At 39.3% G+C, this 24,658-nt stretch overlaps 3 protein-coding genes across 3 annotated transcripts; 1 reads left to right on the forward strand and 2 right to left on the reverse strand.

Moving 5' to 3' along the window:
* Positions 1 to 1,032: 1,032 nt before the first annotated feature.
* LOC146464465 (large ribosomal subunit protein P2-like) lies at positions 1,033 to 3,183 on the reverse strand. The gene is made up of 3 exons (XM_085129692.1): positions 3,050 to 3,183; positions 1,768 to 1,926; positions 1,033 to 1,265 (listed from the first exon to the last, which is right to left on the reverse strand). The coding sequence occupies exons 2-3, from the start codon at positions 1,924 to 1,926 to the stop codon at positions 1,077 to 1,079; spliced, it is 348 nt and encodes a 115-aa protein (XP_084985818.1). The 5' UTR covers positions 3,050 to 3,183; the 3' UTR covers positions 1,033 to 1,076.
* LOC146464466 (mediator of RNA polymerase II transcription subunit 21-like) lies at positions 3,143 to 10,819 on the forward strand. The gene is made up of 6 exons (XM_085129691.1): positions 3,143 to 3,276; positions 4,547 to 4,628; positions 5,866 to 5,901; positions 6,763 to 6,863; positions 8,697 to 8,772; positions 10,144 to 10,819. Exons 1-6 carry the CDS (start codon positions 3,235 to 3,237, stop codon positions 10,209 to 10,211), a joined length of 405 nt encoding a protein of 134 aa, XP_084985817.1. The 5' UTR covers positions 3,143 to 3,234; the 3' UTR covers positions 10,212 to 10,819.
* A 5,927-nt stretch (positions 10,820 to 16,746) lies between these two features.
* Positions 16,747 to 24,636, reverse strand: LOC146464467 (somatomedin-B and thrombospondin type-1 domain-containing protein-like). The gene is made up of 4 exons (XM_085129694.1): positions 24,235 to 24,636; positions 20,174 to 20,356; positions 19,627 to 19,735; positions 16,747 to 18,398 (listed from the first exon to the last, which is right to left on the reverse strand). The coding sequence occupies exons 1-4, from the start codon at positions 24,521 to 24,523 to the stop codon at positions 18,119 to 18,121; spliced, it is 861 nt and encodes a 286-aa protein (XP_084985820.1). The 5' UTR covers positions 24,524 to 24,636; the 3' UTR covers positions 16,747 to 18,118.
* Positions 24,637 to 24,658: the final 22 nt, after the last annotated feature.

The following is a 24,658-nucleotide window of genomic DNA, read 5'->3' on the forward strand; positions in this document are numbered from 1 at the left end:
AGACTCTGGGGACATTGAATTTTATTACCGCAGGATTTCTGCGGTAAAACAATGGAAACCGTTACGGAACAGCCAATCAAAAAAATTGAATTTTTTCGATGTCCCCAGAGTCTTCCCGGCGTTGCCCCGCTGACCAAAAGGCCTGAAGACTCTGGGTACGAGATTGGATTGTGATAAAATGCCATTTGGACCCCTCCTTTTCTGACTCGTACCCAGTCCCTAATAGACATTTCTCACTTAGTGGCCATGGTGAGTCTCGGAGAATAAAAACTTTGTTTTGCACGGCCAGCCTTGCACCGAATTCGTGTGTGGGTGAGGCTAGCCGTGCAAAAGAAAGCTTTTTGTTCTCCCGAGACTCAACATGGCCGCCGAGTGAGAAAGGTCTATTAGAGGGTTTTGGGTTATTTATTTGATTTTGGAGGAGGGGAGATTGCAAATTAGTGAAGAGAGGCATGAAGTGACCCATAATGCCACCCTGCAATCACTGACCAAATCAAACTCTCCTTGCAACAAGTTATGTATATAACACACAGCGTTTTTTTTTTCCTGTATGTGTTTTCTTGATGCATATCCAGCATTTTTGTGTTGGCATAAACTGATCTGCCCACCAGTATTGCCTGTTCTGAAGTTCATCAAGGGACTGGGCCCTAGTTTACACATTGTTCAAATTGCTTCATATGAAGAAATGAACCCCATCGCCAGAAAGATCACATGAAAATTACTGAGTTTAACAAGTTTGGTTATGTCTCATTGTGTAATAACCAGGCTGTGACCTATGACCTAGGTAATTCTGAGATGGCCTCCCCCAAATCCATACAAAAGGTCCAATTTTTCCGATTTTTGAAAACCTTGTACATGGTTGCAATCTAATGACAAAACCTCAAACTTGGTAGACTGCCTAATTTTAATTTGATCTTTCTTGTGATGGACTCCAATCGAAAATTTAAAAACTCTTTCCCAGTCTCCATTTGAACTTCGGAAACGGGCAACAGGGTGAAAACAGCCCAACAGGAACGTCAACACATTCAAACATTACATTGGCAACATATTTATTTGTAGCTTGGTCATACAGTGATTTAATCAAACAAGCCAAATCCCATGTCGTCATCAGACTCCTCTTCCTCCTCCTCTTTCTTTTCCTCCTTCTTTTCCTCCTCCTTTGCTTCGCCACCAGCTGCAGCAGGTGCAGCACTTCCTGCAGCCCCAGCCATCACAGCGCCACCAGTGGGGACAGACGCCAACTTGGTTTTACCCTCAGCAATCACCTAGACGATAATCAGATGATACTGAGATGGAGGTACATGTATACCCCTTCTAATATTTATATGGCCGTCTCCAAATCAATACTCTCAATGAAAGTTTAATAACTGAGGGTTTCAAGATGTGGGAACGTTTATTCGCACCTTTTGGTTACTTCAAGAATACATTTTCTGTTGTCATAAATTACCTTTCATTCATTGTTTTTTTTACTTCGTGTTGCTTCAAAGCATGCTCTGGCATTCATTAAAGTAAATACATTATATCTCTGAGATATAAATAACCAAATGACTATTTGTAAAATGAAATACAACAGCTAAGATACTAAAAATACAACTGCATTTAAAACTACACATTGCTTACTGACAGAAATAATTAAATGGAGAACAAGTTGTGGTTAGAGCTCCATTTGCCCCAGATTTCATTTTGAGGCAGAAGAAAGTGGTTTTGGAAGAAGTAAGGTACTATGGGTCTTTAACCAACATCACAAGATAATGAAAAGAACCCTACCTCATTGATATCTTTGCCACTTAGTTCTTTAATGACAACATCAAGGCGCTCAGAGTCAACATCAATACCAACACTGGAGAGGATGTCTTTGATATCTGATGCAGATGGATTTTGGTTCCCTCCCAGGGTGGCAAGAAGGTAAGCGGCCACGTAACGCATCTGAAAATAATTTGTTGTTACTGAAGGAGTTCAATCAAAATTTGTTCTAAACAACAACATTACATGCTCTCAATTCTAGAATCAACCACAGAGACCAGTGTTTGGCACAAAACGTTTATTGAGCACACAAGCGAACAAAAGCTGACAATAAACCACCAGCAGGAGTGGTTGGACAGTTAGAGAAGATTCTCAAGACAGCCCATGTCGAGCATGAGCTGTGCAACAACTTGTCAATCCTACACAGAGAAATAACCACTCTTGTGCTTACATCACTAGTGAAAACCAGGCTTAAGGCCCCATCCACACTAATGCATTTTGGTTTGAAAACACTTACTTTTCGATTTGTTTTTGGCTATTGTCCACACTAAAACGGTTTCAAAAGTGGAGACTTTTGAAAACGCTTAGTTTCTAGTTTCGGACAGGTGAAATGGTGACATAAAAAGCATCACATGCCATTGGTTTCAGTCGAAATCGGAGCATCTTTCCAAAATGCAGCACCGATGGTCATGATGTTACACATGTGCAAGTCCCAGTCATTTTCGTTGTTTTCGAGCGTTTAAGTGTGGACAAGCTAAGAACGATACGAAAACGCTAGTGTGGATGTAAGCTTAAATATTTTGCTTCGTTTTCGCCGAGATGAAAATGGACACCATTGGAAACGCATTGGCTAAAACTACAGAATACAGGGCCACTTTCATCCATATAACAACCGAGCTGGCTCGTTTGATCCTCGCTTAACAGAAAGGACCGGCTCGTTTGGCTCGGTTGTTTCCATCCACTGCCGAGCCAAACGAGCCACCAAATGTACAGATGTAAAACTTAACGCGCATATTCTTTATATCTTGTTATTTACATCCACTGCCGAGCCAAACGAGCCACCAAATATAATCGTCTTCAAAAGTGGCCCTACATTGTGTAGTTGCTACCATTCCACAATTCCTTGTAATTTAACGTCAGGGTATCTCAACTGAGCCATTTACACCGCAGTAACAAAATTTTAAGTGACAATTCAAAATGGTGCTGGTTCACAAAGCCATGTTTGTTGCTATCCTCCAGTGAAGACCCAAAATCAAATTTATGGCATATTGTATTTGGCAGACACTATTTATTTTTCAATACTCACTTTTAAGTCAATAAGACACGAAACGATGTGCACGCAGAGAAGTTTCGATTCAGTTTTTCACAAGTTCGTCTTGTTCGGACAAACGAGCAGAGAAAGAAAATGTGCACGTGTCGCTTTATATACCCCACTGCGGGGTGGACCAACGGCAACTGCAGGGGTGCCTGGTTGCTTGTTTCGAAACAAAGATGGCGGACAGAATTACACAGTTGCAAGACGCTCTAAATCAAGTGAGTTTATATTCCAGTACTTCCCTCCAGTTAGTCTTAAGGGATCCTGGTAAATTAAAAATATTTCTGTTGTGTTTATTTCTGTCAATGTTTTCGCAGATAAGCCGCGCGCGCCGCCAATTTCGAATAAAATGTTCACAGACAGGTAAAACAGTGTAACACACCGAAGATGCGCCGGCAGTTTCAAAGTTCCACGCCAAGCACACACTTACCTGCTTACTTACTGCCTGCTTACTTACCTTACCTTACCAGAAACTCACCTGGGTAGCCAACGTGCTTGAGACAAAGAGAACCTTCGCCAAAAAACTTGATTTGCTTAAACAATCTCATTTTGTACCAAGAGGCATTTTAAAGGACTTTTATTTTAAAGTGATTCTTCCAGTAAGTGCGGTTCAGTTTTATGGGGCTCGTGTTGTCAGTCTGACCTTTTTAATTCAATAGAAAGACTACACTGTAGGGCATCATGTATAATCTATAATTTACCAAAGGATATGGCTTCTGATGAAGTCCTTAGCCATGTTCATTGACCCACTTTTTTTCTTTACTATAAGTTAGACGTTCTCAGACTTTTTATAAGGCTCGTAGCGAGTCTTTTCGTGATACGCTGTCTGATACTATTTGTCAAAAAAGCGTTAACACACATTTTACTTGAGAGCAGAACTGTCTCCTTGTACCAAGGTGCAAGTCAAAATATGTGAAAGATTCTCTCTCTTAGAGAGGCTCACCTTTATGGAATTTTGTTATTACAATGACAAGGAGGCAGCAGCGTCCCCAAACTTTAACAATCTCAGGAAGTGGGTTAGCGCGGAGAACTATTTTAAAGATTTTAAGTTTGACTATATGTCTGCATCTACCACACGTTAAGACGATGGAATTTTGTCTATTATTAACCATTGTATGACAAACTCACAGTCAAACCTTGGCATGAGTCAATTCATATTCTCAGATTATAGATGTTTCTCACTTGAGTTTTTAAGCCAATTTTAGCTAGGTTGTTGTTATTTGTCTGCATCACAATTTTAATTTGCAGCACTCCCCACTTTCTAAATACCTGAACAGGCAAAGATAGGGCCCTAATAACAAGCAATAAAAATGATTGCTGCATAGGATGATTATTATAATGCATACAATCAGCATTCAGGATTTTGAAGGGAGGCTATGGTTGAATAATTCTATGCAATATTTAAATATCAATGCATAAGACTAGTGTATTTTTTGTAATGCGTTCACCTTATTAATATTTATTAATTTAAGTTCACCTTTTTCTCAGCTTGCAGATCAGTTTTGTAACAGTGTTGGTATACTACAACAAACAGCTCAACCTGGAAACAGTTTTGCTGGCTTTGACAAGTGTAAGTTGAAGTTAAGTTTTATTCAGCAAGCCCTAGATCTATTATAGCTTACATTCCCATTCTGCCATCCTTACAAAGTGTCTCTTGTTTTAAATTTTGCTGAATCAAAACATGAGGATTTCATTTCATTTATTTTAAACATTTTTTGATCAAGCTGACATGAATAACTGGTACAAAATCCAAGGTTCTTAACAATGTCAAGAGGTAATATATCAAACACAAGGAAGTCTTTCATGTGATTTCCAAACACAGAGAAATGATGCACCTCATTTTTAACTCGCAAATGTGCAGATGCACAATGAACAAGTTATTGTAATGTGGGGGAAATGTCATTTGCCCATTCCATTGATCACTCGATGGGCTTTAAACTTTCAAATATGGTGCACTCTCATAGCTTGCTTAAGTTTCTCTCCTCCTTCAATAGTTACAAAAATTCATGCTTTTTGGAGAAATAGAAATAGCCCGAAAAACACTCGACTAACATAATAATGTAGTCTTCATAGGTTTTATTTTGGTGAGAAAAGCCCTGTGTAGTCTGTGTTGAAAGCAGTTGAAGGAGATTGAGATTGTCGCCAAGTCAGCAAGAATTTTGCAAAAAATGGAAGAAAAAATACTATGGAGAAATGTCTTAGGGTGTTCAGTGTTCATTTGTGTATTCTTCTTTGGCCATCCAAAGTCATTTAACTGTTAAAATCATTGCACGTGGTCTTTCATGCAAACGGTCACGGCTTCAAACCTCCCAAGGTAATGGAGAGTAATTCTTTTCTCTTTTTTTTTCTTTTTCTTTTTTGCCTTTAAAAGCCAACCACTCCAAAGGCTCCAAGCAATTTTCAAAATTTAAACTTTCTTCAAAATTACAAAACTATTTAAGGGCATAACGAAAGCTGATTGTTTTTGTTGCTTTGCTTATTCATAACGGGGTACGGTGTTCCATGAATATCATCGATTGTTGTTGCTATGAATGGTAGTAACTTGGCCTAAGGTGCTACATGTATGGCAAAAAGACTAGCTATTCAAGATGTGGCCAGTTGGGAGTTAATTGATTCTTACTCAAAGAAAAAGTGTTTTTTTTCCCTTTGGTTCCTCTTTGGGTTGATTCGTACAAGTATCCATGCTAGCCTTTTAACTGGTCATGATTTTCTTTTACAATGAGCTATTTCGTTAGGAACTTTGCCATTAGGTTAGGTTAGCCCGGCTGTGTTTACTTGTTAACTTTAGATGACTGTTTTCTTAACAGCATCAGGTGGAGAAGGTAGCGATGTGACCCAGGAAGGTTTGTACAATTTACTATAATAATTACTAATTGCATCAGTCAGCAGAATCAATTCAATGCCTCTCTAGGTAGTGAATGAAATTCTATTATTTTTAATGGAATGAAGTGTTTGAAATGTTACTTGAACAATTTATTTTCAATTTTGTTTGCCCAAAAAAATAGGCAAGTTTTGTTCTTCTTTTTTTAGGGATTTTAAATTCAAGGAGTTGAGGGTGTAGGACAGGTGCATTGTTTGTTTTGAAGTGGAAGTGTCCTGGGGATTTTGATATTTTTGGTGTGGAACAGTACCTTAGTTTAGTTACAAAATAATTCTAGAACACCAAACTAAAGAAATCAACTGAATTCTTGAAAGCTGGAAAAGCATCATGATCTGTTCTCACTAGTGCGTTTCGGAGACAAGAACTTTCCACTCTGACCCAATCCAGAATTTCAGAGCAAATAATTAGTACTAATTAGTACTTCTGAGGGAACAACATGAATTTGAACCATAGCCATAAAATCAAATTGTGTTTCATCAAAGGGCTTCTTTTTGGAATTTGTCAGGAACATCTCAATTTTTTTATATCTGCATCCACCCCTCAGGAATAATGTGTTGATCGCAATCAAATCTGACACAAGCTGCCATCACTTGTATGGTGTACAGTCAAGCAGCTGAGAAAAGCCTCAGCAGGCTCATTAATAAATCAATTTGGCTCATTTGGACTGTGTACTGTTGAAATTTCAGCCAGTGATAAGATCTCTCTCAGACAATGAAATTCGCTGGTAGCCAGCTCTTAGTGACATCCCTGGGTAATCCAGTCTTGTTCAATAAGTTGCTTGATCAGATGATTTTCTGATTGTTCCGACTCTTATGCGTCTTAGGTCATGCTGCTTTGTTTGCCACTCTCATTTCAAGAACTGCAGAGGATATTGATTCCTTGATTGAGTCGCTGCCAAGTGAAGAATGTTCGCCAGCTCTTCAGGTAGCAATAATTATTGATTTGTTTGCTACAGGAGGCAGACAGGATGATAGTGGGGATAAATTTGATGAATCAAAATTAATCATTTGTCTCACGATGGTGTAGCATAGGTGTTGATAGGTTTTTGACCACTATATGGCTGGTCTTCATCAGGTGATGGTGCCAACTGGCTCTGTGTTAGTGATTGGAGGATTTCATTCTTGTTGTTTAGACTACCTTCAGAGCTGTCATTAAGAGCCGTAACCCGTAACACCTGTTACGGCTGAATACCCTTGAAAGAACCTTGATTTTACAGCTGATCTTGATGGTTGAAGGGTTATTTTACTCAGAAATTAACAAAACTGTTACGGGTGAGAAGCTTAATGCAACATGTTGGCTGAAAACTTAATGACAGCCCTGACCTTTATTATCCTTATTGATGTTGTTAGGGTAAAGTCTTATGTGAAAACCACATTTGTGATGTAGGCTCCTTGTTAAATATCTTTATTATTATTATTATTATTATTATTATTATTATTATTATTATTATTATTATTATTATTATTATTATTATTATTATTATTATTATTATTATTATTATTATTGCAAATTTGTTTACACAGTGGTGTTGCTTGGTAGTATGTTGTAAGGATATGAAAAGTTTAAACAAGATGTTCTGGTGTGAAAGGCCTGCACTTTGTTTTTGCTCCCTTGGAATTCAAATTTGGGAGAAACATGATCAGTTTGAAAAATAAAATCCCTGAAAATTTCATTTCAAAATCCACTAAAAACAATGGATGCTTTGTAATTTTTCATGCTTATGTTTACATAATAATATTTTTAAAAAAAAGATAAACATCAAATTGCATATATAAGCCATAATGTTGGTAATTTCTTGGAAACGTGACTACCTGATGCATTTCAAATTCACAATTTTTTGCAATTGAAGGGCTGGGGGTATTTAAAACCAACCTATGGTGTATTTCAGGTCATATTTTGTTGTTTTAGCTCAGTTTTACCAGAGTCTATCTATATATCTAGTTTTTGCATGTGGCCTTGAATTCCTTCAGGAAATGTTACTCCAATGTTTTATGAAGTGCAAAGCAGTGGATAAAACATTGGAGCAGTGTTTGCTGAAGGAATTCAAGGCCACATGCAAAAACTTTGGTGATTCTGAGCTAAAACAACACAGTGATCTGAAAGGCACCATAGGTCCTTCAATTTAAAATTCATAATAAAATGCACGATCTTGGTGGAAAAGGCACAAGTGCCTTATAATCCAATTTTCTTAAAATTAGCTCTAATTTGCCATAGGGACTTGGTTATTGTGTAAGAAGTTATGTTCTTAGTTTTTTGTATTCATTTTTCGGCCTTAACGCCTGAATTCAACAAACTAATTTATGACTTTTCGTAAAAACTGATGAAACTAGAGACAAAAGATTAACTCAAGTCTTGTTGGTTCTTTTTGTTTTGGTTTTAACAGAGAAGAAATTAAATCATCCATGCTTCACATCCAAACCTTTTAGTAAAAAAAATAATACTGAATGGTATCTCTGACATCATTTAGGGCTGGGGACCAGGGATTTTCACTGTTTATTTAGAGTTCTAGCCCTGGCTACTTTAACAGAAAAACAGAACATTTTTAAAAGACACCACAAAAATTCAAATCCACAACTACTTTTGCCATTTCTATGTGTACTTCAAAAGTCAATGACAGCTCTGCAAGAGATAGACATGTGGGTTGGGCATTATTACAGTAATGGTAATAAAATGGAAATAAGATTATCTATGCACTAGTAGACCATAGGTGGCAAAAGAACAAATATATTGACAATATTGGTTTATATTGGTTAACAGGCAGCAAGCTTACACAAGTTGGAAAGTGAAAGCTATGCAGCAGGGAGGAGACTAGAGGAAGCAGTGATGAGAGGAGGTATGCAGTCAGCAGACAAAAATACCCTGCAAAATTACACTACTGAATGACAAATATGTGAAATAATATATTTGAACTGCAGGTCAAAGATTGAATAGAAGCGAGACCATGTACACAACTTAAGCAGCTGCAAACAGAAAGCCTGAAAAAATCAGGTTTGAATGTTCAAGCTAATTAAGTTGCGTACATAATTGTGATGGTCTCAATTTTACACTTTTCTCCTCGGGAATATTTTCCTAGAATTTAACTCCACCTTCACCAAAGATCGCAACTACGTTTTTGTGTGATGATGTAAAATACACTTGACTTTTAATACAGTCTTGTTTCTGAAAAAGGGTTTGGTTTCTTTTCCATTTGCAATGAAAACAGTTGTGCTGTCGAGGAAGAAGGTCTTGAAATTTGGCTCACCTTTTCGAGGATTTTGTAGCGTCAAATGTAGTGAACGCCCTTGCGCGGAATAGAACTTTTTTTGTTCCTTGGGAAGGGCGAGGGGGAAAACGAGAGTGAAGCCTCTTCGAGAGGTGGTTGAGTTTTCAATTTCTTCAAATTTTAAGCTTGTGCGACACGGTAAATTCGAACGCGGAAAGCGGAGGAGTGAACTTGGTCGTAAGAAAAGCATCTTGAATGTTTCGTGAATATCACGATAGAATACAGATCATCTTCCACATCCCTCCTTTAATAAATTGTAAGTGTTTGATGTTATGTTTTATTTGTTTAACCCTACTGGACGCATTATTGGCGGATTTAGGAGTGAACTGAACTCAAGCAGACTGTACTCATGGCTAGAAAAGTTAATAGAGCACTGTTTAACATGACACACATTTGAATTGGAACTGACCAAAACTCTCAAATTACCTATCTATCTTCCAGAATGTGTCACTAAACAAGGATTCAGCCGCAGTCTTCTAGTTTCATGACTCAGGAATCACTGACAAAGTCGATTTCTGATATTTTCTAAAACATTAGGCCCGATCTCAGGTGTTTGGTTGCTAAACATATAAACCGAAAAAGCCCTCTCACTTCGTCAGGATACGTTACTACAAGTAACTTTTTCCATCTGTGCATGTTGTGCGCCCAGTTGTTCTTATTACGAAAAAGGTTTCTCCAAAAGATTTTGCCCTTCGGTTTTGATTTAGACTTTTCTTTGCCTTTAGTTTAAAATTACCTTTCAAACATTTTCGCGCGAGATGAAAACCTCAGTTACCTTTTAATAATTATTTAATTATTGTGGATTAACATTAATCGGCTTTTGAACAACCGGACCCTGGACTAGAGACACTCAATGATTGCTAGCCCTGTATTCTATACTGACATTTACAGCATGCACTCATATAGGTTGGCCGACTGACTGCTACTCTGTTTCATCCACAGAAAAGATACTAGAGTTAATCCAGCAGGCCCTGAGTGATATTGCAGAATCTAGGCTGTCGACCAAATGAGGAGACGAGGCGAATTGAAGAACACTGTTTCTGTTCGTTGTTTAATCTTGAATCAAGGCAGCTGGATATGTTAAGAAGTTCATTCACGATACGACCACATTGGGTTGCTTACACGAGCAACATGTTCGGACCAATTGAGGAAACTTCAACCATGTTTCATTCAAGTAAAACCGATTTGACATATAACACGGATAATTGCGCCATTGGTTCAGAATTTGAAGAGCAGCATGCGCTGCACTAACTGATCCTCGTGGATGTCAGCAGCACACTTAAACTGTGGGCTTAATTTTGCAAAGCTGTTGAGAATACCTTATGGAGTGATCAGGAATAAGGACTTGGTTTAGGGGGCGGATCCCCTCTGTAGGTTTTCCCCTCTGTCTTCCACCCTTATCTTTTTAGACTTTGTGAAAATACCGTTACTTCAGTTGACAACATACAGTATACCACAGACTAACGCAGTAAAGCAAGTTGTTCGCTTTCGTTTGTGGACATGATGCCGAGAGAGGATTTCCCCTGACATTTCGCATTTGTGGCATTGTGAATTTCGCATTGTATCGTAAGGGAAGCTTGCAGGGTGGTTGGAATACCATGTTTTCGAAAAGTGTACAAAAGAAGAAGAAGAAGAAGAAGAAGAAGAAGAAGAAGAAGAACAACAACAACAACAACAACAACAACAACAACAACAACAACAACAACAACAACAACAATAATAATAATAATAATAATAATAATAATAATAATAATAGACTTAATTTATCTACCTTGCTTTGTCTGCTATGCAAAATATAGATCTCGCCTTTTTGTAACTCCAATGGACCTCGACTCCGTTATAAATTCATTAAAAAATGGATAAAATTAAACAATAAACCCTTAACATCTCAGAGTTACATACAGAGTTACCCACGCCGTTTCATTCCTTTGTTACGCCGCAACCTCGTTCCCAGGGTCTCTCCTCTTCACGTCCCAGGAAGCGCCCCCGGCCTGGGACGTAAAGAGGAGGGACCCTGGGAATTGCATTCTCTGTCTTCTATGCTGTAATGCAAAACTTACATCTCCCCCCCATCTTGATTTCGTATTAACTCCGTCGATTAATTGCTGGGGCTTTATTCAAATCATGCCCTCCAAGACCCGGCGTTTATCCAAAAAGCATATTTTTTCCCTCATTTTTGACAGACTAATATCTTCCGGGCGTTAGTCTACCCCGGGGAATTTGACAGCCTCTTAATTTTCACCTCGGAGGGCAACAGTCTCTTCCTTCTGTTCCTTTCAATGACAAGTTCATCGGCAAAGACGAAAGGAGGACGAATGACTTATTTGTTTGTCCCGTCATGGGGCATTTGCCAGTTTCAAAACTCCTATAATGGTGTCCAATTTTTTGTATCACTAGTTGGTCTGTGTATGCCGTATCGTAGCAGTTCCTCTATATTATATAGAGACAGTCGGAAAGAAGGATTAGACGCCCGTAAGCGAAGTGAACCGAAATGTGCCACAGCTGATCATAATTCGTCTTGTGCCTGACATAGAGAAACGAAGAACAAGCGAAACAAAGCAGGAAAAAGCAACCACTGATAACATGAAAAGAGGAGCCGCTCAACCTTTTAATTAGAAAAAAGAAACTGCCGTATATATTAAGATATATTACAACGTTTCTGCACGTAGTCTCATTTTTATTTCAGTGACTGATTTCCGTTCATTACACCATTCTCCGTGAGAGCACGTTTTCCATCCGCAGTAAGTATCACGTCCCCAAAGATCTTCAGCACCTCTTGTGACCCCTGCAGATCCTTTTAGTATTTACAAGTCATGTCTTGAGTCTGATGAGAATGAGAATATTAAACTTGTCCACACTCCAAGTGCACTGTGAGACGGAAGAGAAGCACGTAAAAGAAAGCCGCATACTTTAATTAGCGAAGAGCGATTATTCAATCAGAATGAAGAATACGTGACTGAACCAACATAAGGCCCCAAGAATCCACCTGAAGTCTCACTGTATAATAGTTCCCATAAAAGTGGGGCGAATTACTTAAAAATAAATCGGATATAGTGTTCGCGTGGTACCATGTCTCCGGATGTTATTTACCCAGAAATCAGCTCGAGTCGCGCATGAAAGTGTGATGAAAAAACGTTTCAACAGAAACTCAGCGATAAAGCGAGCGATAACAAGGTCGAGTGACCCTTTCTCCAAGCTCTCGTGGATTCTTAAATTCCAATGTAACTGACAAATATCCGTCTATTTTTTTTTTAAACAAATTGAATGTAAAATCACTTCACCTGATGTAATTAAAATTCGTCTCAGTCATGGTATTGTCATGTACAGACGATAAATAAATCATGACCAGAACTGAAGTTACGAAATTCTTATCCTATGCAATGTAATCAAGAAAGGGGCTGTGCAGAAATCTTGCCCCATCTTGGAGAAAAGCCAAGGAAACAACTGTCTTAAACGCTGAGTGAAGCAGTCGGACTCCATTCGTGCACTCTCTCCTTCGTAGAGGCTCCTTCATAAAAAAGGGAGCGAAAAGTCGGAAATGGAGAAAAAGGGGGCGCGGGATACGACGCCCCTCCCCCACCCCCCCCCCCCCCCTCATCCACGCTCCTCGTTATTTCACTTAGTCTCCAATCCTTTATTTGTCTCCGATCGTTCCCCCCGCTCCTTTTTATATTTGTTCACTCGAGCGGCAATGAGGCCTCTGTGAGGAAAGCAATTCGTGCAAAACTATTGGCCTGTCAATGGAAACCTTGCACCCGGTACTGATCATAAATGACGTCACACGAACGCATATATGGTAGTACAAATGGCGAGCTTCAAATTATCTCCGGAATCCGAACGTGAGATTAAGTACGGCATTTGAATTTCAAACCAAAGTCGTTTGCAGGCTGTAAGCTTTTATTACAGTCTACTGTCATGATTCCTATGATATCAAGTGACTGACTCGATATCCTGCCATATCATAGACATTTGCTTGTTTATATTTCTTTGATCACTTCGAAATGTAAAATTAGTGCTTTCGTTAAAAGAAAAATCACCCATTGCATTTGAATTTTAGAATACTCACATAAAGTAAACCAGCCGTTGTTAACTTTATTTTTTCTTCTCAATAGACCATTTCTGATATGGTAACTCTTGCATAGTGCAGGGACCACTTGTACAAACAGCAGCAAAATGTAGCCGGATCTTTGTGTAGATCAGGATCAGCAATGTTGAATAAAACGTAAAATTAAATGCAAGGCTGATCGGACAGCTAAAATAATTTTATTGCCCAATATTTCGGCCTTATTTCGGCCTTACATTTAATTTTACATTTCTGATATGTTAAAATTCTAGCTTGGCTACGAGGCTTGGGGAGAAAAAACAAAAGAAATTTCTGTTGTTTTATTCCCCAAGCCTCGTAGCCAAGCTAGAATTTCAACATATTGGAATTGGTCCGTTCTTGACGGTTGTGGTGCAATTAAAGCATCAAAAAGTCTGCTCTCCGTTCCGAAAATTACTTTCACTCGGAATTGTATATCTACAATACGATTTATTAGAGAGCTTCAGTATCGCGTATAATTATGTGAAACTAGCCTCCCATCCCACGCAGTCGTTTTTAGGGGACTCGTATTACCTCCTGTGGGTAGGAGGTAATACGAGTCCCCTAAAAACGACTGCGTGGGAGGTTAATGTGTATCGCGAAAGGCAAAATTGATCACGTGACCACAACTTTCCCACCATTTTTCCCCTTTCGCCGGTTGCCGTTAATTGTTGAAAACAAGTAACCCAATAATTTTTCCGGCAAGTCATACTGGGGCAAATTAAGTTTCATGTTTCAAAATCCTTCATACCTCACTCCTTACCGCACTTTTCTTCATCAACTCACCACAGTGAGTCGCAAAACAGCTTCATCGAAACTCGCAAAATTAAAATCAAAAGGTTGACGCTATTTTACGTGAAACGTGAAACGGCAAGCTGGCGCTTACCGTTTCACGTAAACGCGATGCTATTAAGGTGACTCGACCCAGTTACTTTGAAGCTCTCTGGTATCCCCACCTTTAGTTTTATAGTAAGTCTAACACATAGAATGGATAACATATAGATCAATCTACAATATACCAAAAAAAAAAAAAAAAAATATGGCGATCGGAGTAAATGTCACGTGGTTGTAGTGCCACGCCCCTTTGAGGTCTGAGTCGAAATTCTGCTGTTGCCGGCTTTTTTTCGTAAAAATCTCTCGGCTACACATAGTGCGCATTAGTGCCTTGCACCGCACAGAGTGTCAACAGAATCGCAAAGACCCAATTCGAGAAATTTAGCGCTTTTCAAATTTAGGTCATAATTTATGTAAAAACGATAAGCAAACTTTACACGATTACATCCAATGAACTATGAGATTTATTCCTTTATTTTCGGAATCTTTATTACAGATGGGTCCTTGCAAGTCAGCAAAATGCTTTAGGGCCTTGTAAATGCGCGCGATTTCGACCACGCTTGCCTGACTTCCGAATGCACTCATTGGACATTGCACGCGTGCTGAACAAGAATGCTGTATCATGACAAACTCGAAACAATAGAAAACTCCCAAAGTACAAACTCAGCCAAAACGCTAATAATCTTCAATGTTTACTCAAGTTTGGGCTTATAGGAGATAATGTCACAGTTTTTCAATGACCATGAAATTCAGAATCCGGGTAGTAAGTTAATCAATTGTGGCCCTGAAAAAATTTGAAGGAAAAAAGACTACGAATTTTTAAGAAAATGCTTTTTTTATGAGAAGGACTCTGAAACGCTGACAAGCGTCAACAAATAGCTAAAACTATCATTTCTATATGTTTGCATTGCGCGCATTTACAAGGCCCTAAAGCTTTTTGCTGACTTGCAAGGACCCATCTGTAATAAAGATCCCCAAAATAAAGGAACAAATCTCATATTTTTTTAGATATAATCGTGTAAAGTTTGCTTATCATTTTTACATAAATTATGACCTAATTTTGAAAAGCGCTAAATTTCTCGAATTGGGTCTTTGCGATTTTGTTGAAACTCTGTGCAGCGCAAGGCACTAATGCGCACTATGTGTAGCTGAGAGATTTTTACGAAAAAAACCCGGCAACAGCAGAATTTCGACTCAGACCTCAAAGGGGCGTGGCACTATAACCACATGACATTTACTCCGATCGCCAATTTTTTTTTTTTTTTTTGCTATATTGTAGATTGATCTATATGTTATCCATTCTATGTGTTACACTTACGATAAAAGTAAAGGTGGGGATACCAAAGAGCTTCAAAGTAGGGTGGTAACGCCAAAAAATAACTGGGTGGAGTCACCTTAAGCGGCCGTCACGCAGTAGGGTGATTGTCGATTCAAGAAATGGCGCATTCTCGTCTCCAGAGCCGCCTGGTCCTCTTAGCCGCTGGAGGCTGGGCACGAGGACCAAGTGGGCTCCTTTCCCTCGTGCGAAGGCCCCGCCGGCTAAGAGGGACAGGAGGCTCTGGGGACGAGAATGGAAATGGCGGGGTTTTTTTTTTTTCGTAAATAGTCACTCACCCCAGACATCCGGTTGTCGCTCGGTCAGTGTGGTGGTTCGAGTCCCGGCCATGACGTAGAGAAACGCTGTTTTTTTCTTCTACCGAATATTTGCCTTTGGTAGCCCAAGTTCACTATCCGATAACGCACACGTGAAATTGATGTATCAGTTCGTTCGTTTTTATTCTGGTGAGAAGAGAGCGGTGTTGAAAGGCTCGAGTAGTTCAAGGTTGTGGTCAAAGTAGACAGGTATTTCACACAAAATATAAGGAGGACATACGATGAAGAAACGTTTGAGGGTGTTCAGAGGTTGTTTGGATATTGTTATTATTTATTTTATTTTTTTTAGGGGGGGGAGGGGGAGGGGGGGCGCCACGATGTTGTTTGGCTGTTAAAGCAATGATTGCACTGCACGAAAAAACGCCTTTGCGCACATCAAATGTGTGGTCAAAGATTGTCAAAGGCCGCCTTTGATTACCTTTGATTCGAATCAAAGGTGGCAAAGGCCGCATCTGATTCACGGTGGAGTCAAATTTTTTTCGAATCAAAGATATCATATATTTGATCCACCTTTGATGCGCGTCATAGACGGAGTCAAAGTTGTTTGATTTCAATTTGACGCGCGTCAAAGGTATGGTCAAAGTTGTTAATACATTTGAACTCACTTTTGATTCGAGTCAAAGGTATATGCCAAGGCGTCACATATTTGATGCGCATCAAATGTGTTGTCAAAAATGTTATTATATTTGACCTCATCTTTGATACGGATCAAAAAAAGAGCAAATCCAATTTTTCGTGCAGTGCCCATGATAGTACACTAAGTAATCGGAAGTCAGGTCTGTGTGGCACATCGGTCATTATAAGCAACCCGGTATGGAGTCAGGTAGCGTAACGAAAAGGTAACAACACAATATTATCTTTCTGGCTGAAACTATTCAGTTGTAACTCAATCGCTCCGGGAGAAAAGGTTTATAAAATCTGCCAGGCGTACAATGGGAATAAATTGTTCACGTCTTCATTATCAAATATTGACTCGGTTAACGTTTTCAACAATTTAATAGAAAATCCTTGCTTACCTACAAAAGCTTCATTACCTACTCGCAAAACAAATTAAAATAATTGTACATTTCGATCACCTGTCGGTTGATGTGGCACCCCAAAACCTTCGTAACTCTTGTTATACGAGATAGTTCTCAGTGACGTTTACGAAGAGTGAAAACAGCACCAAAATCTTGCTAATCACAACGGACGACGAAAATAAATCACAATTGCTTTTGGTTTTTATATGTATCGCAATTTTTAACCAATCACAGACCATAGCGAAACAAAATCAAACAAACGCGAACTACTTTCCACAGTTAAAATGGCTCTAATGCTACATCACTGTGACAATTTTAGCAATGTTCGTAGCGGGAGATCATCTGGCATCCCCGGCACTTGGCTACCAGACAGGTACAGTAAAATTCCGAAGTAAAGCCCCTCCGAATATAAGCCCCGCAAATTCAAAACGCAAAAAGACTCCTATAATAAGCCCATCAAATATAAGACCCCGGGGGCTTATACACGAGAATTGCCCTCAAATGCAAAATTGATTAAAGCAAACTACACATACCATTATAATCAAGCCCTTTCTAGTTCTATTCTTAAAAGAACAATTTCGTGCACTGAACTTTGAACTATCGTATGAGCTACAGTATAAACGACAGCATGAACTATAAAATGGTATGACTTTTACGGTATATAAGGTGTTACATTTTCAATAAAGTTTATTGCTGTTGTGTTTAAAATTGCAATTTTCCTCCAACCCGATTTTGAAACTCGAATTTCCCACCTACAATAAGCACCCTCCGAATTTAAGGCCCTCAAAAAAGTCCTTTGAAAAATATAAGCCTCGGGGCTTATTTTCGGAATTTTACGGTAGTTACAATAAAGTACGGTATGTTCTCAAAGCAGATGTCATAGAAAATGTATAGAAAATGGCAAGCTAACTACACTTAGCTAATCTAGTAACGGAATCTAACTTGCTTGATCCAGGGAAAAGTCCAATAGATTTTCCCGAGGAGGTAGAGTGTGGGGAGGGTGGTGACGAGGTACCATGAGAACTGATATATTGACAGCCTTGATAAATTTATATTACGTTTTTCTTATGCATCCCAAGGCCGTTGTCCTTGCCACGATATGTCAGTATAGCTCTTCAAAAAGATTAAAAATATTACAGCGGCATAAAGTTGTATAAAATATACAATCAACCTACATTTTTAACTCAATAATGATGCATGTGCTGATTTGCATCCTAGCCTCTCAATTTACTCGAGAAATATAACTGAAGCGAAGATCACAACAGTTAAATAACCTAAAATGGTTACTATACTCAACAAGCCTTACAAAAGTTTAGTGTTGCCACAACCTTTATATAAATATAAAATTGTTGAATTCTTGGTTGTCACATTTACAGTTTGGAATCTTAGGTCCAATTTTTAGCCAGCCTCCATAACAGCTCTTGAGATCTACCGCTTCCCAGAGAGTAGCCTCACCAAACAATCCATGGCCCTTGCATCTACCATGCTTGTTCATGGCCTCATGCTGACATTCCACGCAGATTGGCTTTTTGGGATCGAGCTGATCAGCCCAGGTGTGTTTGCAGTGAGGATGCTTGAACAAAACCTTATAATTGATACAATAGCTTGGCCTACAACGAAACAGCAAGCATTATGGCATTTTCAAATAATTATTATAATATTAACAATACTACGATAAGTCGTGGGGGGGGGGGGGGGGGTCTCTCGAACGCTAGACTTGCTTCCCTTCTAGAAACGAAATATCTCGGTGCTTCTGCCCTTTCGGCCTCGGTTTTAGTCTACAAAATAAGGGGGCCTCTCCTAGATCCACCACTGATATTCTGTAAATGGTTTGAACCCAGTTCTCATGTCATAAATAGATAAATTATGATCATCTGGGTGAATGTAGCCCTGAGAAGGACTGTTTGAGGTTACATTGATGTTTCATCATTTACTTACTTATGACTGTGGCATTCGTAGATGTCAGTACGCCTTTAAAGACGTGTCCTGACATACATTTTTGTATTACTTTTTGTGTACTCGCATCTTCGAAACGTAGCGAACACCCGGTTACTCTACAAATGTTATGTTGTGATTTTCTCTCCTATTTTCGTTTTCTTATTGATAAATAAAGTCGCCTCCACTGAGCCGCCACCGCCCTTCTGAACAGATGTCTTCTGACTCTTTGGTAAGCAGAACCTATCACACGAGTACAAATCCTTCTGTTAAGGTAATTCCCGCAAGTTTAAACTCCAGGCATACGTTTTTGTATTACTATCATGTAACGCCTTCAAATGCGCTAAGGAATAGGCCATCATGCCCGCTAAAGAGATTAAATCATGAATTGTTCTGGCAAAAACAGAAGATCACCTATCAAACTCTGACGTATTTGTTGACCAGTCCATGCTGTGTTTCAAGGAACAGAGATAAAGCCAGACTTCGTGTATTGTACTAGAAGTTTTTACGTTTTGATCTCAGAAAAAAAATTATGTATAGTTTGATTACCCACAAGACTTTCCTATCTACAATATTGGTACGGACTAAGGTATATAAATAGGGCGGTTTTCAATTGAGTATTGTAAAACCAAAACAAAAGGAATTCCTCTGGCCGATCACAACAGATGTAAACAGCACAATCAGCCAATCCAAACTCGAAGCAAATATATGTAACCTGCGTCAAGCGCGGAAAAACGCGTACGACCAAGCACGATTGGTTTTGGTTTGGCTTCTCATTAGTTGAGAAAATGGCGCGAACTTTGCCAACCAATCATAGAGTCTATTGAAGCAAAACCAAAGAAAACGTGAAATTACTTTCGACACTCAATTGAAAACCGCTCTATCAATCAGTCGCCATGTTACCTTTTTGGCTTTTCTTTCTTTACTTCCTCTTTTGGGGCTGGCAAGATTTTTTCCCACACGGAAGGCTCTCGGTCTTTCTTGAACTTGTGAGGAAGAATGCGCGCGTAACCTGAAGAAATCAAGCAGCAATCGTCACGGATAATTTAGCGGCGATTTTTCCTGATCGCAGAGACGATCTTTATCTGGGAGGGCTCTCATATAACGATAACGCAGCGCTGGTCAGGTTTGGGTTGAGCCCAACAAGTAGCAATTTTAACATCTCGTCACATCTTTTTAGGCTGTAAGTACATCGATAACTAATACACAAGATAGTGCCGTAAATCGATAGACTGCTTTCCAGTCTCATGTGTTTCCGGTTTCAGATTTTTGGCTTTGAACAATATAATAAAGTGCAAGTCCTGATGGTCTCTGCTGCCTAAAACAACAAAATGATTTACAAGTCGCGCGAGCCACACCTCGATGGAAAACGAAAATGCTGCAAGCTTCACAACACAATCGGCGCAGCAATTTCATTTCATTAAAAAGCATTTAACACTGAGCTACTTACCTAGCTCCCTTCCCCCACAAAGTGCTCTGAAGCACCCTTTGTTTTCTATGAGTGGTGGACATTCCTTACCACCATTCACGGGTAAGAACAAAACAGTACGAGTCCGCTGACTGACACCTACACCGCATCGTGGGCTACAGGCACCCCAGTCGGACCACTCAGTTACTTCACAGTCTCTCTTTACTGTTAAGAGAATTGAACGGGACACATTATACCCTCAGAACAAACACAATGCTTATATTGGATTAAACTGCAGGAGCCCACGTACAGTACAATACAGTTGGAACGTTTGTATGTTCAGCCAGCCAGTTGTATTCATTCAAAGTTATTAGTTCTCTCAGTTTCTTCCATGCACTATGCAACCAACGTCAGTTTGTTTAGTTTATTACTGTCTTCGTTTAATTTGCATCCTCCTGGTCTTCTTTTTATAGGAGGTGTTTTCACTTATCCTCTATAAGTCATAGCTAGGTTCACGAAATTTGCAACTTTTTTCCCCGTACAACTTTGGCAAAGAATGTTCGATTTTCACTACGGTGCTTCGAAGTTTGTTTCGTGCTACAATGAAAGGAGTCTTAACTCTGTGTTATTTAGCAGGTTGTCGGTAGTCGCTCCGAGCCGCCGCATGTCTGACTCCAAATGCCCCTGAAATGTGACATGCTCGTATTTTGACTTGTAGGATGACCTTTTCTGTCACTCAATATTTGCGTCAAAACGTTACGTCAAAGATTTCCACATATTATTACGTTTTTTGATTGATGATAGAAAACTATAAAGCAGAACTAAGAATTTTTCTCACTTTTAGTTAAATCCCCTCTCCCTCTCGCTTAGTGGCTGGCAACCTTTTTTTCTTTTCATTTTTTGTTTCAAGTGCAACTCAACATATGGTTGGGTCACAAATAGAAGCTTCAAAATACCGTGTTCCCTCAAACATTAGCCTTCCCTCAATCGTTACTCATTTTGAGCAAACTTCCAAGAATAACTGTCTTTGAACGTATTTCGAGTTTGGAGGAAGTAAAGTAGACAATACCCCCCCCCCCCCCCCCCCATGATCTATGCACTATATACATTTGAATTTGATATGTAAAAACCTAAATTAACGAGATGAAGGTACAACGTCGATCCAATATAGGTTTCAACTGAAAATGTTAAAAGCAACATAAGCTTTGCATTCGTGTCTCAGTGTTAATATAATATGGGATTCAGTCCAAATCTTCTTACTTTTGCCATTTATTAATTAAAATGTCGACTCATAAGTCAGCTTTGTTGGGTTTTGACCCGAGATCCCCATTATCTGAAACAGTGATTAAACGTATTTCAATTGAGGCAACTGACAACCTTACCACGCAAAACCGACATAAAAAAATGGCCAAAATTGGCACTAACCCCCGATTGACCCTCATTCGCTTTTCTTTTTTTTATCCACGTGGAAACGTTTCCAGCAGAAATTAAACTGAAGACAACGAGAGTGAGAAAAATTAGCTAAAGGAGAGCGCAAAAATAAAAAGTACGTTTCCGCCAAGAAAAGAAACTTTGTGTAAAACAAAACAACATAACAACCATTTTGATACGTGTGTACGCCCCACATGGAAACTTTCAAATATTTGCTTCAAATGACATTCCACACCTCAGGGTTGGGATATCAAGAGAATTTAGTAATCACGTTACAAACAATGTCTTCTGCAATTTGCCTGCAATTTGCCTGCAATTGGCCGATGTGACAGTCAGGCTTCAAAGTGTTGGGGGCGGTTTGGATGAAAGTTAAGACTGAACGGATTAAAGAAGATTTGAAATTATATTTCGCTCTCCATAGAGTCTTGTAAAGTCGTAGGCTGCCTTTCATCACAAAGATTCCAAGTTCTCCTGCCCGTCTGCAACAACGGTCATTGGCACCGTGTATCATAAAATAGCAATAACTGGAACGTTCTAGGCACAGAGGTCCCGAGTGTTACGGGGCCCAGGGGACAGTTAAAAGTCATGTTCTTGTGGGATACGAGATATAAAAGATCGAACCTGGAAAGCGAGAAAACTCTGGCGAACGTTTTATTTCGAGGGATTTGATTTACATGCGGTATATAAAGTTGAAGGAATTTGGGAAATCCTCTTTGGAATGATGAAAATTTGGGAGAACTTTCCCGAAATCTGCTTTTGGCACCAGTCAACGCAGTAATCTCACTAATTAATGAAGCAGGCTTCTTAAAAATTTTTTGAATCAACCCAATTGATACGACTCAGTGAAACGATGTTAAGTCACTTCTGTGTAGTACGTTATGAGTCGTACACCTGCTCCGGCAAGGATCATTTTCCAGATTTTTCAAGCACCGAGTAAGTCTGACAACTGATCTTAATCTATGCTTAATCTACTTGCGTGAGATTTTTCTGGCTATTTCTGAATGCCTCTCCTGTCTGATAATGTTAAAGAGGATTAAAATTTATTACGCTGGTAGGCAAATCTCGACAATGTCCACTTCAGCTCTTTTTTTTTTTTTTTTTTTTTTTACAATCTCCAAATTAATTTCTCGCTAAGGGGATTTTGAACTAATCCAAATCTATGATAGTCACTGAATTAAATTAAAATCGCCTCTTTTCTTAAAATCCAGTTTGACTTGTTATTTGAATTTTTTAAGACTCATTTGACTTTTGATCACTGCTCGGTCGCTTTTCTTGTTTTGTAATGAAAGCGCCTCAAAAACAAGAATTTAGTTTCTCCCTGTTACTTGTCTTCGCTCTACGTAGTATTTATTTGTTTTCAATTTTTTTGTCACAATATATCAAAGATCGAAGAAGTGTCGTTGAATGAAATGAAAACACTGTATGAAGGGTGATTGACCTTAAGTTAAAATGTGGCATTTTTATACGTGTGCACCCGAGAAATAAAACCATTGATGAAATAGATAAGTGACAAGGTCAGATGGCTTGCTGTTAACGACTTCATCCCGTCTATTTTAGGCAACATTCATCCGTCACGAAATTGGGTCAGATCGATTTCCGGTGAAAATTATGTTTCAGTTGTTTGACGTATTGGAAAAGGTTATTGCATTCGATGATTTTTACTGAACCAACAACTCTTGTATACCAGTTTAAACACATGACGAACACTGCCTTTTGAGCTGAGGCAGTATCGTAAGATAACATGGCGGACAAAATCCGATTTAGTGCCACACAGGGTTAATTCTTTGGTAACAAAAACTATGTTCATATTTTCTACAAGCCCTTTAATCCCTACTTTTCATTGGCCCTATAATCTTTCTTTCTTTCATTCATTCATTAATGTTTTTGGGTGTCTGGAATGTAATACTGAAAACATTTTGCTAAATAAACAAGATGACCTTGATGTGGTGGAAGGCTCGAGCAGACGAACAATTGAAACTTTGTACCGTCGGCAATTTCAGATAACAAGTCACGAAGGAAATGCATTCAGCTATTGTCACTTTTAAAATTTTCCTTCTCTCAGTGTCATGGGAGTGTTGACTGATTGGAGACGAGCCACATGTTATCACTCACATCTTTCTTTCTGGAATTCTGAGCTATTTGTTAGTTGTCTGTCGTCATTCCAGGAAATTCAGTTATTGTGGTTTCCTAGTTGAAACTACGCGTAAACAGCGTCGCCTTCTTGCATGCACCAGGCGGCCTTGCGTTGTTTCCACTTCCGACATGAAAACAAACAACACACCGCCTACGTACCCGACAGAACAAAGAAACAATTCATGCCCTCACAAAAAATCAAGTCACGCTTCGCTTAGCGTTGGTACTTCTATAGCTATACCTGTGTTGAATTGCGGGGGAAGACAACTGAAGTTAACTGACTCAGATCAATTGAAAAACATTTTACAGCAATCAGATAACTAATCAAGATTTTATCATTAAAACAATACTGACTTACCGCCAAGGGCAATGAGACAACCATGACCAATGATTACACAGACAAAACAATATGCAGCCAAACCAGTTGCGATCTACTTTTGCAGTCCACTCGTGGTAGAGTAGGAAAGGACCCACTCGTGTTTACAAAGCAAATGGAAAGACATTCAAGTTTTAATTCCTTTGTGTCAGACAGTACTTACCATTTCCAAAGCCACATGGTTCCTTGACACTTTCAAAGTCGGGACAGCAGTCTCCTGCCCTTTCACAGAACTCGTCACAGAAGCATAAAGCGTTGTTAGCAAAGTCTTCCATCCCACAACTGCCGTTTCTTCCCGGACAGCACAACAGTGATCCGCCATGCTCTCTTTGATCGCAGCACTGTACTGGTCCGCCTTCTTCCTCTTGAATGCAAACGCCGTTGGCCAAACTATACAGAACAAAAGCGATGGCTATAGCGAGCGCCAAAGACGGCTGTTTCGTGAACTCCATTGCAGCTAAAAGTCGTGTTGTAAGCCGTACTCCTTGAGCCGGACGTCTGGAATAAAGGCCCAGCGCTTGTGTTATTTACCTCATGAGCGACGTCACGCCGGAAGGATCAAATGTTTGCCCTTTACTTGGCAGCAG

The sequence above is a fragment of the Pavona decussata genome, unplaced genomic scaffold (assembly GCF_977016875.1).
Source record: "Pavona decussata unplaced genomic scaffold, jaPavDecu1.1 SCAFFOLD_163, whole genome shotgun sequence".
Classification (NCBI taxonomy): Eukaryota; Metazoa; Cnidaria; class Anthozoa; order Scleractinia; family Agariciidae; genus Pavona; species Pavona decussata.

Coding starts and splice junctions, on each gene's coding strand:
- LOC146464465 (XM_085129692.1), bottom strand. CDS start 1,926: ATGCGTTACGTGGCCGCTTACCTTCTTGCCACCCTGGGAGGGAACCAA. Junction 1,266..1,767: donor GTGGCAAAGATATCAATGAG/GTAGGGTTCTTT, acceptor ATTATCGTCTAG/GTGATTGCTGAGGGTAAAAC.
- LOC146464466 (XM_085129691.1), top strand. CDS start 3,235: ATGGCGGACAGAATTACACAGTTGCAAGACGCTCTAAATCAA. Junction 4,629..5,865: donor TTTTGCTGGCTTTGACAAGT/GTAAGTTGAAGT, acceptor TTTTCTTAACAG/CATCAGGTGGAGAAGGTAGC. Junction 5,902..6,762: donor TAGCGATGTGACCCAGGAAG/GTTTGTACAATT, acceptor TATGCGTCTTAG/GTCATGCTGCTTTGTTTGCC.
- LOC146464467 (XM_085129694.1), bottom strand. CDS start 24,523: ATGGAGTTCACGAAACAGCCGTCTTTGGCGCTCGCTATAGCCATCGCT. Junction 20,357..24,234: donor ACCATGTGGCTTTGGAAATG/GTAAGTACTGTC, acceptor TTCTCTTAACAG/TAAAGAGAGACTGTGAAGTA. Junction 19,736..20,173: donor TTGTGGGGGAAGGGAGCTAG/GTAAGTAGCTCA, acceptor TGATTTCTTCAG/GTTACGCGCGCATTCTTCCT.